The 18,598-nt window shown below is 43.1% G+C and overlaps 1 protein-coding gene across 17 annotated transcripts in view; it reads right to left on the bottom strand.

Moving 5' to 3' along the window:
* DLG1 (discs large MAGUK scaffold protein 1) overlaps positions 1 to 18,598 on the bottom strand; it is a 322,080-nt gene that overhangs the window by 222,406 nt on the left and 81,076 nt on the right. For all 17 annotated transcript variants that reach the window (XM_073578713.1, XM_073578705.1, XM_073578707.1 and 14 more), the window contains one exon: positions 15,333 to 15,497. In XM_073578713.1, coding sequence (XP_073434814.1) covers positions 15,333 to 15,497 — 165 coding nt within the window. The remainder of the gene's footprint in view (positions 1 to 15,332; positions 15,498 to 18,598) is intronic.

The raw sequence follows: 18,598 nt of genomic DNA, 5'->3' as shown, positions 1-18,598 counted from the left end.
CTGCCGCATTTATCAACAGGTCTTCCCGCAGAGATGACAAGTCTTGCCTAGAAAACGCTCCTGACTATGGCAGTCTGTGGTCCACGTGGCTCCTAAGCTCTAAATGTACGCATCACAAACTGGTTTTAGGCGGGTTCCAGCACTATCAATTCCGTTAATCTACTCCACACGCAGACCAGCTTCAATTATTGATAATTATAAAAATAAATTCACTTTAAAAATGTAAATTCCCACAACAAGCTTTTATTGCATTTTGCTGGTGCATATTTTTTAACATGTCAACACTCCCTTGCAGTAAATATTACATATTTGTAGACTTTCCTTTTAGGCATGTAAATAATTAGGTTAAATACACATAGAAAAAAACTTATGTTTTTATTGTGTTTCCACTTTGGCAATGCACTAAATACGCATGTAATCCATACATGGCTATCCAAGTTTTATCAAAGCCAAGTAACGGGGAGTTAACAAAGCAAAGCAGTTTTAGTTAAAAAAAAATAAATAAATAAATAAATAATGACATACCAAAAAGACAAAAACACAGCTGAAAAAAAAAATGCTATAAAAATGCAATGAAAAATGCAAGTAACCTTATTTAGCCAATTGCTGCAGAAATGATACAGAAAGCCTGCAACACCCAAATACTCATTGTGGGAACTTCTACAGTGGTAAACAAATTTCAATAAAAAAAAAATTAAATAGTGAAATGGCTTTTGTTCTCGATTTCTCCTTACACAAATTTAAAAATTTTCAAATGAACTATACAATACATTAAGGCTGTGTGCCCACGTAAGCGTTTAAGCGTTTGTCCCAGTCAAAACGCTTCAAAAACGCATAAAAGCATCCCATTCATTTTAAATTAATTCCGCACTTTGTGCACATTGATTCGTTTTTTTCCGCTCAAAAAACGCATAGCGAACAAAAAACGCAGCATGCTCATTAATTTTGCGGGACCATCCGCACATTGAGCGCTCACCTTACGCATGGTGGGCATAGCCACATGTGTAAAGTGAGCGTTTCAATGCAATGCTATGGCGGCAGAATCGCCGTGATTCGGCAAAAAGAATGAGCATGCTGCGTATTTTTCCGCTATGCGATTCCGCAGCGGAAAAAAACGCAGCATTAGCACAGCATTGCGGAATCCCACAGGATTGCATGGATGCGTTTTATTTGCGTTTTCGAGGTGGGAAAACGCAATAAAAAACGCAACGTGTGCACACAGCCTAAGAGTATGTGCACACGTTGCAGATTTGGCTGCGGATCCACAGCAGTTTTCCATGCAGTGTACAGTACCATGTAAACCTATGGAAAACCAAATCTGCTGTGCCCATGCTATGGAAAATTCCATGCAGATTTGCAGCGGTTTATTTTCTGCAGCATGTCAATTCTTTCTGCAGAATCTGCAGCATTTTTACACCTATTCCATTCTAGGAATCTGCAGGTGTAAAAACGAAGGCGAAATCCACACAAAAACTGCAGGAAATCTGCACTAAACCCATAGGTAACACGCAGGTCATTTTACCTGCGGATTTAGCAAAATCTGTGAGGAAAAATCCGCAACATGTGCATATACCATAAGGCTGTGTGCACACGGTGCGTTTTTGATGCATTTTTTATTCCTTGCAGAGTTGGCCCAAAAACGCAATGTTATCCTTATGCCAGCAAAGTCAATGAGACTCCTGAAGTGTTGTGCACATGACCAGTATTTTTCCTTTCAGGATTTACTGTGCGTTTTAATCTGCAGCATGTCAATTCTTTGTGCATTTTTGCCTGTGTTTTTGACCCATTGAATGCACAGGAATAAAATGCATTCAAAACTCATGCAAAAACGCACCAAAAACGCTGCAGATTTTTCCGCAGCGTTTTTGCTGCCAAGAGATGGAGAAACCTTGCAAAAATTACTGCAAGCAAATACCCAATGTGCGCACATAGCCAAATGGTTCCGCTAAAGAAAATGTCTTGTGTAGCGCAGACCCCTTGCATGACTGACAGCAGCACCATCTCCTTCCTTTGCTGCTGATGTTACTGTGATACCTGCTTCACCCTCACACACCCAGCAGAGATAGTACAGAAAGAAGGCACAGTTCATGAGAGGAGGTGGCTAAAAGCAACTATTACTAGAGAGATGATCCTCTGGTGACACCATTGTGCCCTTGAGGCACCAAGACACTAAGAATTTTCCACATGAATGTTATTTTCAAGCAGCTCTGGACTATTTGTAGACATAAAAGCTAGAAGGACGAAAACCATTTTTATTCTAGTGCACCTGCATCTATAATTTCGCAATATTCAAATTGCAGACAATATCCTACTTAACCCCTTAGTGACAGAGCAAATTTTTACAATTTGCACCACTGTCACTTTGAAGTTATAGCTCTGGAATGCTTCAACGGATCCCGCTGATTCTGAGACTATTTTGTCGTGACATATTGTACTTCATGTTAGTGGTAACATTTCTTCGACATGACTTGCATTTGTTTACAAATAAAATAAGATATTTGCAGTTTTCAAACTTTAAATTTTTGTACCCTTAAAGGGAATCTGTCACCCTTTTTTTCGACTATTAGCTGCCGCCACTAACATCAGGGGCTTATCTACAGCATTCTGTAATGCTGTAGATAAGCCCCCGATGTAACCTGAAAGATAAGAAAAAAAAAAGTTAGATTATACTCACCAGAGGGGGCGGTCCCGGTCTTGGTCCGATGGGTGTTGCGGTCCGGCGCCTCCCATCTTCTAACGGTGACGTCCTCTTCTTTCTTTCCTGTCGTGGCTCCGGCGCAGGCACACTGCTCTGCCCTGTTGAGGGCAGAGCAGAGTCCTGCAGTGCGCAGGCACCGGGAGAGGTCTGGCGCCTGCGTACTGCAGTATTCTGCTCTGCCCTCAACAGATGGGAGGCGCCGGACCGCAACACCCATCGGACCAAGACCGGACCGCCCCCCGGTGAGTATAATCTAACTCTTTTTTCTTATCTTTCAGGTTACATTGGGGGCTTATCTACAGCATTACAGAATGCTGTAGATAAGCCCCTGATGTCAGAAGCGGCAGCTCATAGTCGAAAAAAAGGGTGACAGATTCCCTTTAAATCAGAGAGTGGCATTACACAAAATAGTTAATACATAACATTTCCCACATGTCTACTTTACATCAGCACAATTTTAGCAGCATAATTTTTTCTGTTAGGATGTTATAAGGGTTAAAAGTTGACCAGCGATTTCTCATTTTTCAAACAATTTACAAAACCATTATTTTAGGGACCACCTCACATTACAAGTGTTTGGGGGGTCAATATAAGAGAAAATACAATATCCAAAAGTGACACCACTTTAAAACCTGCACCCCTCAAGGAGCTCAAAACCACATTCACGGAGTTTATTAACCCTTCAGGTGCTTCACGAAAACTAAAGCAAATGTGAAAGGAAAAAAAGTCTTAGTTACTCACCGGTTAACGGTATTTTTCGGAGTCCATGACAGCACCACCTGAGAGAGGGGATCCGCCCTTTAGGAACAGGAAACCTACAGATACAAAAAGGGTGGCACCTCTCCCACGCATCAGTTGGATTACAGAGCACAAGAGGACTTCCAAGGTTAATGCATGATTTATGTACAGTATTCTTTACAATTTATAAACTTTTAACACCAGTGAGCATATACAAGAAATAGACGTGCACACCCCAATTAAACTAAGGGAGGGAATATACGGGTGCTGTCATGGACTCCGAAAAATACCATTAACCGGTGAGTAACTAAGACTTTATTCGGTCGTCCATGACAGCACCACCTGAGAGATTTACAGAGAGTAACATCAGCTTTAGGGAGGGACTACAGCCTGCAGCACCCTTATACCAAAAGAGAGGTCTGTGGAAGCACCCAGGTCTAGCCTATAATGACTATAAAAAGTGCTCGGAGAGGACCAAGTAGCCGCCTTACATATCTGGTCAATGGAGACTTCTGATCTTTCGGCCCATGAGGTCGCCATGGCCCTGGTGGAATGCGCCCTCAGCTTCCCGGGTGGCGACCTGCCCTTTGAGGTGTATGCTATTGAAATCGCCTCTCTAATCCATCTGGCTATTGTATTTTTTGATGTCCTACAACCTTTTCTGGGGCCTTGATGAGAGATAAATAGGGCATTATCTTTCTTCCAGGGATCGGTGACTGTCAGATATTCTATGAGGCCTCTCCTGACATCCAGGGTGTGTAGTTTCTTTTCCTTCTCGTTAGTTGGATTAGGGAGGAAGGATGGAAGAACTATTTCCTGTGTCCTATGGAAACTAGAAACTACCTTCGGCAAGTACGCTGGATCAGGTCTAAGTATTACCCTATCCTCTTTGAACTGTAAATAAGGAGGACACCTAGATAAAGCCTGGATATCGCTTATTCTGCGGGCTGATGTTAGAGCTACCAGGAAGGCTACTTTGAGGGACAGATTTTTTAGGGAAGCCGACGAGATAGGTTCGAATGGGGTCTCCGTCATAGCAGTGAGGACTAGGTTCAAGTCCCACGGCATGAATCTATCCTTCATTATTGGCCTGGATCTACCTGCCGCCTTAATGAACCTGCTTACCCAATAATTACCAGCGATGTTACAGCTAAACAGGGCCCCCAAGGCTGACACTTGTACTTTAAGGGTACTGGTAGAGAACCCCATGTCCAGACCTTTTGGAGGAACTCTAATATCTGCATTATCGGCGCTGAATCCCCAGCGACTACTCCTGAGTTTTGAAGGAATTTTTTCCAAATTCTGACAAATTTTTGTGGTAATGATTTTTCTACTCTTAAGTAGGGTGTTAATTAGGTCTGCAGAGAAGCCCTTTTCTTCTAATAATGACCGTTCAAACTCCACGCCGTCAGATGTAGGCCAGCCACCTGCGGATGGAAGACTGGGCCCTGGGACAGGAGATCCGGGATGTCCGGCAGAACCCAAGGATTGGACACTGACATGGTCCTGAGGCATGAGAACCATGCTCTCCTGGGCCAAAACGGAGCGATGACTATAACCCTCGCTCTGTCTTTCCTGATTTTCCTCGTCACCAGGGGTAGAAGAGAAAGGGGAGGAAAGGCATAGGCTAGTCTGAAGTCCCACTTTATCAGGAAGGCATCTACCGCCAGAGGATTCTCTCTGGGATTTAGGGAGCAGAATTGTTTCAATTGTCTGTTGTCTCTGGTGGCGAAGAGGTCTACCTCTGGATATCCCCACCTTTGAACAATCAGATTGAATATGGAGGTGTTTAGGGACCATTCCCCTTGCTTTAGCTGATTGCGGCTTAAAAAGTCTGCCGTGATGTTGTCTCTTCCTTTTATATGCAACGCTGTTAAAGATAGAAAGTATTGTTCTGCTAGATGGAACAACCGCTCTGCTACAATCATCAGGGGTCTGGAACGGGTCCCGCCTTGGTGATTGATATATGCCACGGTGACCTGATTGTCGGAGAACACTCGCACGTGATGGCCCTGTAGATACACAAGGAGCTTTTTAGCCGCCTGTTCTACTGCTGTCAATTCTTTTAGGTTAGATGACATTCCTAACTGATCATGTTGCCATTGGTCCTGGACTAATATTTCACCCATATGAGCTCCCCAACCGTAAGGACTAGCATCCGTGGTGACTATGCGGGTTACGTTATACTCCCAGGGCACCCCTTTAGACAAGTTATCCTTGTCTAACCACCACTCTAGGGACTCCCTAGTGTTATGGGACAAGGTTAGCTGACCCTCCAAGTAACCCCCAAGGACTTTTTGATGTAATAAGACCTCGCTCTGTAGTTTCCTTGCATGAAACTGGGCCCACTGGACTGCCGGGATACAGGCCGAAAGAGAGCCTAGAAGGGACATGGCTTTCCTGAGGGACATAGTGGGGTTATTGGAGGCGTTCAGGATCTGATAATGGAGGCGAACAAGCTTCTCCGGAGGCAGACGGCATTCCTGTTTCTCAGAATCCAGGGTTAGGCCCAAGAATTGTTGGACTTTCATTGGTTGCAACCGAGATTTTTTGACGTTCAGCAACCATCCTAACCGTTCTAGGGCAGACATTGCCTTTTGTAGCTGTTGTAAACAATGATTCGCCGTTTTACCTACAATAAGAAAATCGTCCAGGTAGGGGATCACCAGAATGTTCGATTCACGTAGATGGGCCATGACCTCCGCTATTACTTTAGTAAATACTCGGGGAGCGACAGCCACTCCAAAGGGGAGGGCCGCATATTGGAAATGTCGAATTGACCCATCCAACTGAACCGCCACTCTGAGAAACCGCTGATGGCCTGCATGGATGGGTATATGGTAGTATGCGTCTTATAAATCTAACACCACCATAAAGCAGTTTTGGAACAGCAATTTTATTGCAGATTTAATCGTTTCCATTTTAAAAGGACGTATGACCAAAAACTTGTTGAGGGCCTTAAGGTTTATTATCGTCCTAAAGGAGCTGTCTGGTTTGCGGACCAGGAACAGAGGGGAGTAGAATCCCTTCCCCCATTCTCCCTCTGGAACCTCTATCAGGACTTTCTTGGCGCACAGGTCATGAACCTCGGCCTCCAGGGCAGCTTGTTCTGAAGCAGACGACCTGAGTGGGGTGATTTTAAATTGATCAAGGGGAACCCTAGAAAACTCTAGTCGTAGTCCCACGGCTATTATCCCCAATATCCAGCTGCTATTAGAGATCAGAGACCAGGATGGGTAGAAGGCAGCTAGTCTCCCTCCTACCGGGGCAACTAGTCATTGGGGCGGCTTTTTCGTATCCCGAGCTGGACCTTCCTGGCGCCCCCCTCCAAACATGAATCCTGTACCTTTCCTTTTTTTCTCATCCCATCTGCCCTGATCTCTGGACGGCCTTCTCCGGAAAAAACCTTTCCTGGTAAAGGGACGTCTGTAAGAGGGGTTCGGGAGACTGGGAAATTTCTTTTTGTCATCTCCAGCTTTCTCTAACAATTCGTCCAAGACGGGCCCGAATAGGTACTCCCCCTCGCAAGGAATGGAACAGAGACGGGACCAGGCTTGAATATCTCTCCTGGCCAGCATTTTAACCAGAGCTCTCTTCGCGCTGCATTAGATAGCCCCGCGGCTTGCTTTAGCCGCCATTCTTGCAGAGTCTGCAGAAGCATCGGCTAAAAAAGCCGCGGCATTCTGAATGATCGGCAAACTTTTCCGAATAGATGTTCTTGAAGCTCCGTCTTTTAGCTCAGAATCTAGCTGATCAAGCCAGACCATCATGGATCTGGCTGTACAGGTGGCAGCTACCGCTGGTCTTAATGCGCCTGCTGACATCTCCCATGTCCCTTTAAGAAAGGAATCCGCTTTTTTGTCTAGCGGATCTTTCAAGGAGGCCATATCGTCAAATGGTATGGCGGATTTTTTAGATGCTTTGGCTACTGCTGCGTCTAGTTTCGGGGCTTTATCCCATTAGTTTACTACCGGGTTATCAAAGGGGTATCTCCGCTTAAAGGCTGGTGGCATAGAGCCCCTTTTTTCTGGTCTCTTCCATTCTCTGTCAATTAGGCTCTGAACCTTATCGTTTAATGGAAAAGCTCTGCGTTTTTTGGGGTCTAGACCCCCGAACATTATGTCCTGTGCAGAGAGTTCCCGTTTTTTCTCTGCTACCCCCATGGTGGACCGTATTGCTTTCACTAATCTGTCCATCTGGTCTAAGGGGAAGCAGAACCGGCTAGAGTCTTCATCCGAGGAAGACGACGAGGAGGCTGAGGAGTCCGAGGAGTTGTCACCTTTCCCAGGGGCGACTGAGGTCTCCGAGCCTGAACCACTAGCCCCTCTTCTCCTAGAAGGTTCTCTTTGAGGTAAGACTTTCATTTCTGCCCTGATCATCTCTCTCAGCTTTGAAGTGAAGTCAGGTGTCTCTTCCGCTACCTGCATAAACGGGGGAGAGTATAAGGGCCTGACAATCTACCCCTGGGCTCCCTGTCTTTATTAACCCCTACCGTTTGCCGAATGCATGGTTGGCATAATTTTTTAGGGTGGCCATCTGGTAGGGGGGAACTACAGAGGGCACATTCCCTGTGCTTCTGTTTTCCCGTAGCCTTCTTCCCCTGCGAAAAAACATAAGGGAACACTGCATCAGGGTACATTCACGGAGATCTCTTACCCATGCAGATGAAGCAGGTACCGGATCACGGAGGGAGGCAGGGGGTTCTTTCCTGGAGGAACTTTCGCGGCTCTGGTCGCTAGCTCGTCTCTGTTTTTTCTGCTGGCCACTCGCATGCGGTTTTGTCGTGGCCTGTTTTTGCGGGCGCTCCTGCGCCTCGTCCTGCTGGTCTAAGGGGGCTTCCGTTGTATCCATTGCTGGGGCCTTCAGAAGCACCCCAGCGGCGTCCCCATCTGCCTTATATGGCCTCCTGGTGTCCGGTCAGCAGGTATCCTGCCATAGCACCACCCACCCGGCCTTCGCGCTCCCTCCCCCATGCTCCGGCCCCCCTCGGCTCACCCGGGTCGCCGTGCGACCCCCGGACAGGCGTGCACCCGCGTCGCGCGCCGGAGGCCGGCCGGCACCCGACTTCCGGTATCGGCGCTATCGCTCCTCCCCTTCCGCCGCGTCACTTCCGCCGCTCACCAGAGCCCTGCGGGAGCGCGCGCGAAGGAGCCGCGCAGCGCCCCTGCTCGGAATGCCCCAGCCCCCCCCGCTATGAGCGCCGCCAGGGGCCAGCACTGACCGGGAGGACCGGGCCTGGGGAAGCGCAGCAGGACCGGGGCATACATACCAGGTGCCGGCGTTTTGGAGAGAGCATCCATCGGACCCCTGCTCCACCTGCTCCGTCCACTGCCGTGGTGACCTACCCGGCCCCACCGTGGCGCTTCCAGGGACCCCGCACTGACCGAAGTAGGAGACCCCCTCGCTACCTGGGTCGGTCAGCCGGCCTGGGTATTTCAATGACGACTCCATGACGGACGTATCTGTAGAGAGTCCTGTCCTCTAGGAACAGGAAACCAACTGATGCGTGGGAGAGGTGCCACCCTTTTTGTATCTGTAGGTTTCCTGTTCCTAAAGGGCGGATCCCCTCTCTCAGGTGGTGCTGTCATGGACGACCGAATAAAAATAAACATTTTACTTTTTTTTCCACAAAAAAAATTACTTTGGAACCAAATGTTTTAATTTATTTTCACAAGGGTATCAGGAGAAAATGGACCACAAAATTTGTTGTGCAATTTCTCCTGAGCACGCATGTGGGGGAAAGCCACTGTTTGGGGGAAAGCCACTGTTTGGGGGAAAGCCACTGTTTAAGCGTATGGCAGGGCTCAGAATGGAGGGAGCACCGTTTGACTTTCTGAACGCAAAATTGACTAGAATCAATGTCGCATTTGGAGATCCCCTGATGTACCTAAACAGTGAAACCCCTCAACACAGCCCTAACCGTATTCCCAGCCCTAACCATAACCCCAACTTTAGCCCAACCCTAGCCCCAACCGGAAAATGGAGGAAAAAAAAATACATTTTCCTATTTTATTATTTTTACCTAAGGAGGTGATAAAGGGGGTTTGCTTTACTATTTTTTTTTTTATTTTGATGACTATGATAGACCTTATCACAGTGATCAAAATGAACCAATAGGAAAAATTTCCTATTGTTGCCAGGTGCCGGCCGGCCGATCTCGGTGAGCATGCACCCGCCATTTTCTTTCCAGAAGATGACACCGCTGGCCGGGGGACATCACGTTGGGGATACAGGAGGATCCAGGGACACCTGAAGCACATCGGGGGACCCCATGTGATTGCACATCAGAGGAGAGAGAAATTAAATGGGAAATCAGACTTTTTTTTTTTTTGCAGTTGTGGTTATTTCGTGAACAAAAAAAACAACCTGAATCATGTTTTCTGGGGTCTCAGCTACCCTCGGTAGCCTAGACCTTGGATTATTTCTGACTCTGGGGGATGCTATACCCTTATTTCTCGGCGCCGTTAAGTACCCTTGACTGCCGACGTGAAAAGGAGTATTGGCGGTCATTAAGGGGTTAAAATTGGGAATAGAACAATACAAAAAAAGGAGCATGTATATCCTCAACAATGTGGAAAAAATGGTAATAAAATATAAATTTTGTATTTAATTTAGGTTTCAATAGAATCATTAAAAAAAATTAGGTTTACATTGTACACATTTAAATATTAGTAGGCGGTCAGACCGGTGAAAACACAAAGTGTATGCAATAAGCAATTAGCAGATGTTAGTATGACAGCAGCGCAATATATACATACATGTACAATCTGTTAGTGATAACATTAGTAATTAAGAATTATGAACAAATGCAGAAAAGGGAAGATAAAAAAGAGCATTGATGCAACGGAGCCATATGTGAGCCAGATGGTGCTCCATCATCCTGCCCGCAAATACACCGTAATCATAATGAAAAGTCCCATATAATACAGTTATTATGCGTGCATCGCAAGGACACCATGTGTATCACATAGCATAAAGAAATGACAATGCTGTGAAACAGGTTGTAACATGTGAACCAAAAATTAAATGCTCACCCATAAAGCGCAATGTGACTGTGAGCGTCAAAAATCCCAGTGTGAAAGCAACGACAAAATGAAATGTGCATTGGAGATGCTTGTATGTGTTTCTTGGGCCACTTTGCATAATGGGTTAAGAGTTGGCAAATTTTGGCACAATTTTTAATGTTTGTCTGCATGGTTCTGTGAGGGGTTATAATCACCACAGTGGTTTATACATTTGTTTGATTTTCCCCTCCTTACCTATCCACCACCCTCAGGACGCTTTGCCTGTGGTTCTCATTTTCTTGTTACCCGTTTGCCAATTTTGTACAAGTAAAGACAACTTTAGCCCTTGAAAGCTCCATTCTCTTCTCTTATTTATACATTTTGAAAATTGACTCAGCTCTATTATAGCTATATCTCATAATATATATTAAAATTTTATATATATATATATATATATATATATATATATATATATATATATATATATATATATATATATATATATAGTTAGGATCTATTATGGCCTGATATTTACCTATTAAAATGTTACCGGTACCTGTTTTATTGTATATTGGTCTGTTTTCTGTGGCCATATATTAGACATTAGAGAGTGTTGTGAGGGCCTAGTTATATAATACACCTTCTGATTTTTTGTGAAAATATATTTGTCTAGGATTTATTGTTGTTTTGCAACATCCTGAATTTAACTTAAAATGTATTTTTGGTGAATGTATGGTCACCATTCATGGTAAAAAAAAAATATAGAAGAGATTATGTTTTTAGTCCCGTAGACTACATTGTGTCTATTTGTAAGAAAGTCCAAAAGGATATGTCTGTGGTGTTCAATAAGGCTTTTAATTATTTGTCCTGCACCTGTGTCATTTTTTGTTGTTTTTTTGTTCACTTGGGCTGTTTTATGTCGTGAATGTTTCACATTTTTTATTGTGATTTAGTAAATGTTAAGTTTTATGGTATCCATATGCTAATTCTCTATGATAAATTGGATATTCATTCCTGCCATTTCCATAGAATATATAGCCTACTGCAATGTATTTAGAAATACAATTATTGTGCACACTCTGCACTTTAACCATTTCCCGACAATGGACGTATCCATACGTTCAGGTGGCTAGGTACTTACCAACCTTGTATGTATGGATACGTCCAGGCGATTTTGCGTGCACAGCTCCCGGGACTTTAACCCCCCTAAACGCCGCAGCATTTAGCGAGCAAGAATGTGAAAGACAGCCCCTCTGCCCTTGCATCATCCCAATCATTGCATTGGTGACCCAATATCATCATGATGAAATCCAGATCACCAGGTACTAGCTGTCATGATTTGTCTGGCTGTTATTCTAGGGTTAATTCCTGTAGCCTCACTCTGACCCTGGGTGGACTTTTTATGGCCTCCATTCGGGAATTTCCCTCGTCAGTGATACTCAGGGGTCAACACACTCAGCCAAGGGCGAAAGTGTGTTTTGTGCCTGATACTTTGGTTTTTGACTAGGTCTGATCTCTGGATACTGCTTGTTGGATTTTGTTTCTGTACCTTCTCTGTCCGCTTGGTATTGACCTCTGCCTGGCCCCGACTATCCATTCTGTCTAATCCTTTGGTACTGTCATGCTATCTTGTACTTTGACCCTGGCCTGATCTGGTTTACGTCCCTGTCTATGCCCCTGGGTAACTTTGTCCCGTAGATACCTTTCTAGGAGTTTTCCTTCAGCACCTAGCTCTCCGGAGTGTAGGCCACGCCCCCAACAGTCAGGTGCTTCAGGTCCTCTCTCTCCTGTCCTGCTCACCCCGCGTTCCTAAGAGCCTGAGGCTGTCTTCTGAACCTGTCTTCCAGGAGATTGCACCATTTTTTTTCCTTTTCACGGCTCAATGTTATAAACTTCTGTGAAGCACTTGAGGGTTCACAGTGCTCACCACACATCTAGATAAGCTCTTTGGGGGGGGGGGGTCTAGTTTCCAAAATAATGTCACTTGTGGGGGGTTTCTACTGTTTAGGCACATCAGGGGCTCTGCAAATGGAATATGACGCCAGCAGACCAGTCCATCAAAGACTGCATTCCAAAATGTCACTACTTAACCCCAGATATGTGCCCCAAAAGTAGTTTTCTCCCACAAATAGGGTACCTGCGTACTCAGGACAAATTGGACAACAACTTTTGGAGTCCAATTTCTCCTGTTACCCTTGGAAAAATAAAAAAATGGGGGTTAAAAGATCATGTTTGTGGAAAAAATATGATTTTTTATTTTCACGCTCGGGCATCATAAACTTTAGTGAAACAATTGGAGTTCAAAGTGCTCACCGCACATCTAGCTAAGTTCCCTGGGGGGGGTCTAGTTTCAAAAATGGGGTTACTTGTGGGGGGATTCCACTGTTAAGGCACATCAGGTGCTCTCCAAATGCAACATGGTGTCCGACCTCAATTCCAGCCAATTTTGGTTTGAAAAAGTCAAACGGCGCTCCTTCCCTTCCGTGCCCAAACAGTGGTTTTCCCCCACATATAGGGTATCGGCATACTCAGGAAAAACTGTACAACAACTTTATCTGTCCATTTTCTCCTTTTAACCTTGTGAAAATTGTTGCTAATAGATCATTTTTGTGACTAAAATGTTAAATGTTCATTTTTTCCTTCCACGTTGCTTCTGCTCCTGTGAAACACCTGCAGGGTTAATACAATTCTTCAATGTGGTTTTGATCAGCTTGAGGGGTGCAGATTTTAGAATGGTGTCACTGTTGAATATTTTCTGCCATATAGACCCCCTCGAAGTGAGTGCAAATGTGAGGTGGTCCCTAAAAAATGTATTGTAAAAATTAGAGATTGCTGGTCAAATTTTAACCGTTATAACTTCCTAACAACAAAAAAAAAAAATTTGCTTCCAAAATTGTGCTGATATAAAGTAGATATGTGGGAAATGTTATTTATTAACTATTTTATGAGACATATTTCTATTTTAAGGGCATAAAAGTTCAAAGTTTAAAAATTGCAAAATGTTCCAAATTTTCGCCAAATTTCTGTTTTGTTTTTTTTACACAAATAAACGCAAGTTATATCGAAGAAATTTTACCACTAACGTGAAGCACAATCCGTCACGAAAAAAAACAATCTCAGAATCGCCAAGATCCGTCAAAGCATTCTAGAGTTATTACCTCATAAAGGGACAGTGGTCAGAATTGTAAAGACTGGCCCGGTCATTAACGGGCAAACCACCCTCAGGGGTAAAGGGGGTTAAATGTGATGTGGTCCAAAAAAAATTACTTTTTTTAATTTTGTTGTAAAGATGAGAAATTGATAGTCAACTTTTAACCCTTGTAACTTCCTAACAAAAAATATGTTTAAAAAATTGTGCTGATGTAAAGTAGACATGTGGGAAATGTTATTTATTAACTATTTTGTGTGACATAACGCTCTGATTTAAGCGCATAAAAGTTTGAAAATTTCTACATTTTCACCAAATTTCCAATTTTTTTCACAAATAAACGCAAGTCAAATCGAAGAAATGTTACCACTATCATGAAGTACAATGTGCCACGGAAAAAAAAAAGCTCTCTCAGAATTAGTGGGATCCGTTAAAGCGTTCCAAAGTTATTACCATATAAAGTGACACTGGTCAATTGTAAATTTTAGCCTGGTCATAAAGGTGAAAACAGGCTTCGGAGTGAAGGGGGTTAATCATTTTTCTATATATTCGGGGGTACGTTTTAAATGCATTATTTCAGAGTAGGGGAAAAGAATCCAAGATGAACATTATTATGATTGAATTGTCTATAAGGGTACGAAAGGAGAGCAGAGGTGGCCTCATTAAAACTGACAACAATGATACCTGTGAAACCATGTGTCCGTTTACCAATTTGTAACACTAAATCGGCAACAAAACTGCATGTTGGCAAGGTCTTCAGCCACAAGATTACCATGTAGCCGCGCTGTGTGGCTTTACTATGTGGGCACAGAAGATAAAATTGCTCAGTGGTTAACAGCCTCGCAGCAATGGAGAGCCATTAAGAAACCGACCGGGATAACATGTACTTTAAAGTATGTATCAGCACGCACACAAACATGAGTTTCTTCTCATACTACCTGTCACAAGAAGAAAGTGTGTATGTGTAGGAAACAAAGAAATTAAGAGTCAGTGCCACTGGGGACATGAACTTTCCTGAGAGGTTCGGTGTACACCTCTGCAGAATAGGGTAGCTTGGTATAACAAGCTACAAAGAAACAGGCTCCAATACTTGACATTTTTTATAGTGTGCTCGAAAACAAGAGGTAGATGAAGATTTAAGAGAACATGTGCCCCTGGCAAAGCTTTTTCAGCATTCTAGGAACACAACATACATTGAGGACAACAAAGACTAATTTAGCAATCTTGAAGCTGGCAAGGAGTACTCCATAATATACTGAACCTCCATAACACGCCTCAGGTCCTAACAAATGAGAACTTCAAAAGGCCAGGATTTTGTACCTCATCAAACATAATGACAGAATGCACTAAAAAGCATTTGGGGGCTGGTAAATCTGCCACAGGAGATGTTCAACATTTCATGAGATCTCAGCATCAAGCACACAGTTAACTAATCATTAGAGGATTCTATTATATCTTGGGATTTAAATGAAGGCCTGAATCAGATGCTAACATATATTAATAGTACGTCAAAATAGTCATTTACATTAACATCGCTAAAACAGGACAAAATCATTGGCACAAGTAGTACACTAGCAATTACATTGAGGTGCTTTTTCCTGAGGGTCATTAGCGACAAAAAAAATTATATGATCGGTTTAATTGTGAGAAATATACATGTCTTTGGCCATATTTCCAGGCATTTCTTATGCAATAGGGTATATAAAAAAGAAACACAGCCTTTCAAAAAATAAAGGGTCCTCACCTTTAAAGGAGAAATATGTGAGTGGGAAACAAGTCCATGGACATTCTCAATCTGTGAAATGTTTTTTTCAGAGACATGGACCAATTCCGGGCTTCTTCTTTCACTCAAGATATGTGGGGAGCTTGGCTCTTGAGATGGGAGATCATCATCCTGGTATCGATATTTCTGTTAAAAAAAAAAAAAAAAAGACACATTAGGAACGTAACAAGATGTTTTTGTTTTTTTTTTACACCAGATCAACCGAGCTTTAACGAGGATCTGTCAGGTCCCAGCATGACTAATTTAATCATCTACAGCTCTGGCAAATGTTCAATTTGTCTGATTTCTCTCTTCATAGGTATATTTTTGAGTAAAGTTGAAATTGTTCTTTTAGTCTACAAACTTCTGACAACATGTCTCCGAATTTCCAAGCAATAATTTTTTTTTTATTCTGAAAAGGAGAAATTAACACCTTTACCCAAGGGTGGTTTGCATGTTAATTTCCGGGCCAATTTTTACAATTCTGACCACTGTCCCTTTATGAGGTAATAACTCTGGAACGCTTCCATGGATCCCGGTGATTCTGACATTGCCTTCTGATGACATATTGTACTTCATGATAGTGGTAAAATTTCATTCAAATAACTTGCGTTTATTTGTGAAAAAAATGGAAATTTGGCGAAAATTTTGAAAATTTAGCAATTTTCCAACTTTGAATATTTATGCCCTTAAATCACAGAGACATGGCACGCAAAAAACTTAAGTAACATTTCACATATGTTTACTTTACATCAGCACAATTTTGGAACCAACATTTTTTTTGTTAGGAAGTTATAAGGGTTAAAAGTTGACCAGCGATTTCTCATTTTTACAACACCATGTTATTTTTATGGACCACATCACATTTGAAGTCACTTTGAGGGGTCTATGATAAAAAATACCCAAAAGTGACAGCGTTCTAAACTGTGTTCCATATTATTATGCAAAAAGAGTTTAGGAGTGATAAGGTTAGAATTTTTTTGTCTGTCATTTCAACTCATTGATGGTGATGTGTGTCAGGGCTCTTTATATCACTTAAAGCAATTGCAGATACCTGTGCAAATTAGTTTGGCAGGCGTGTCCAAATAAAGGCAAGACTACTTAAGAAGGCTGTTCCACATTATTAAGCAGCCTACATTTTTTGCCAAAATGGGAAAGAAAAAGGATGTGTCGGCTGCTGAGAAGCAACAAATTGTGGAGTATTTAGGTCAAGGCATGACTACAATCAACATTGCCAAGACACTTCATCGTGATCATCGCACAATCAAGAAGTATGTAGCTGATTCCCAGCACACACGTGTGCGTGCTGATAAGGAAAAATTGAGGACTCTTTCCAACAGGCAACTGCGTCAGGTTGAAAGAGCAGCTGCAAAAATGCCTTGTCATAGCAGCAGACAAGTTTTTGAAGCTGTTGGTGCCTCCAACGTCCCCGAACAACAAGATGCAGGGTCCTTCAGAGGTTTGCAGCTGTGCGCAAGCCATCCTGTCGACCACCTCTATCCACTGCACACAGGCAGAAACGGCTCCAGTGGGCCAAACGATACATGAAGACTGACTATCAAACTGCTTTGTTCACCGATGAGTGCCGTGCAACGCTCGATGGTCCAGATAGATGGAGTGGAGGATGGCTGGTTGATGGACACCCCATGAAAACACGGCTAAGGCGCCAACAAGGAGGAGGTGGAGTAATGTTTTGGGCTTGAATCATGGGGAGAGAGATTGTCGGCCCCTTTAGGATCCCTGAAGGGGTAAAGATGAACTCCATAATCTATGTGGAGTTTCTAAAACAGCACTTCCTGCCATGGTTCAAGAGGAAGAACCGTGCTTTCCGCAGCAAGATCATTTTTGTGCATGATAATGCACCGTCTCATGCTGCAAATAACACATCTGCATCTCTGGCTGCTATGGGCATAAAAGAGGGCAAACTTATGGTGTGGCCACCATCTTCCCCTGAACTCAACCCCATTGAGAACCTCTGGAGCATCATCAAAAGGAGTGTCTATGATGGCGGGAGGCGGTTCACATCTAAGCAACAGCTCTGGGAGAGTATTCTGTCCACATGCAAAACAATTGAAGCACAAACCATCCAAAACCTGTCAAATTCAATGGACGAGAGAGTTCAGAAGCTTCTTTCTAACAAGGGGTCCTATGTGCAAATGTAACATCACCTAGAACAAAGTTTTGACTTGAAAACGGTTTGAATTCATTTTGTAATAAGCTGATAATGCTTATAATTTCACAATTGACCATTTTTTTGCGCAAAATAAAAAGGTTGAAAACTCTGCTGTGCATAATAATTTGGAACATGCATTTTGAGTGTTTCTTATTTTTAAAAATATACTGTTTTCATAGGCAGTTTGTTCAAAAACATTGCAATTATACTAGAATAGTAGATGAATGGAAAACAACAATGACTGCAATTCATATAGGTAATTTAGAGAAAATATGAGGAAATATTTTTTGCATAATAATTTGGAACACAGTGTAAAAACTGCACCCCTCAAGGTGCTCAAAACCACATTCAAAAAGTTTATTAACCCTTCAGGTGCTTCACAGGAATTTTTTGAATGTTTAAAAAAAAAAATTAACATTTAACTTTTTTTTCACAAAAAAATTACTTCAGGTCCAATTTTTTTTATTTTACCAAGGGTAACAGGAGAAATTGGACTGCAAAAGTTATTGTGCAATTTCTCCTGAGTACGCTGATACCTGATATGTGGGGGGAACCACTGTTTCGGCGCATGGCAGAGCTCAGCAGGGAAGGAGCACCGTTTGACTTTTTCAATGCAAAATTGGCTGGAATTCAGATCGGACGCCATGTCACGCTTGGAGAGCCCCTGATGTGCCTAAACAGTGGAAACCCCCCACAAGTGACCCCATTTTGGAAACTAGACCCCCCCCCAAGGAGCTTATCTAGATATGTGGAGAGAACTTGGAAACCACAAGGGCTTCACAGAAGTTTATAACGTCCACAAAAATGATCTTTTCATCCCCAATTTTTATTTTCCCATTGGTAACAGGACCCTAAAAGCTATTGTGCAATTTGTCCTATGTACGCTGATACCCCATATGTGGGTGTAAACGACTATTTGGGAGCATGGCAGAGTTCGCAAGGGAAGCAGCAAAATTTGACTTTTTTGGCTGGAATTGGGATTGGACGCCATGCCGCGTTTGGAAAGCCCCTGATGTACCTAAACAGTGGAAACCCCACACAAGTGACCCCATTTTGGAAACTAGACCCCCTAAGG

The sequence above is a fragment of the Dendrobates tinctorius genome, unplaced genomic scaffold (genome assembly GCF_039654945.1).
Source record: "Dendrobates tinctorius isolate UK_male_01 unplaced genomic scaffold, ASM3965494v1 ptg000060l, whole genome shotgun sequence".
NCBI classification, from domain to species: Eukaryota; Metazoa; Chordata; class Amphibia; order Anura; family Dendrobatidae; genus Dendrobates; species Dendrobates tinctorius.
This window is presented reverse-complemented; position numbering and strand designations above follow the sequence as displayed.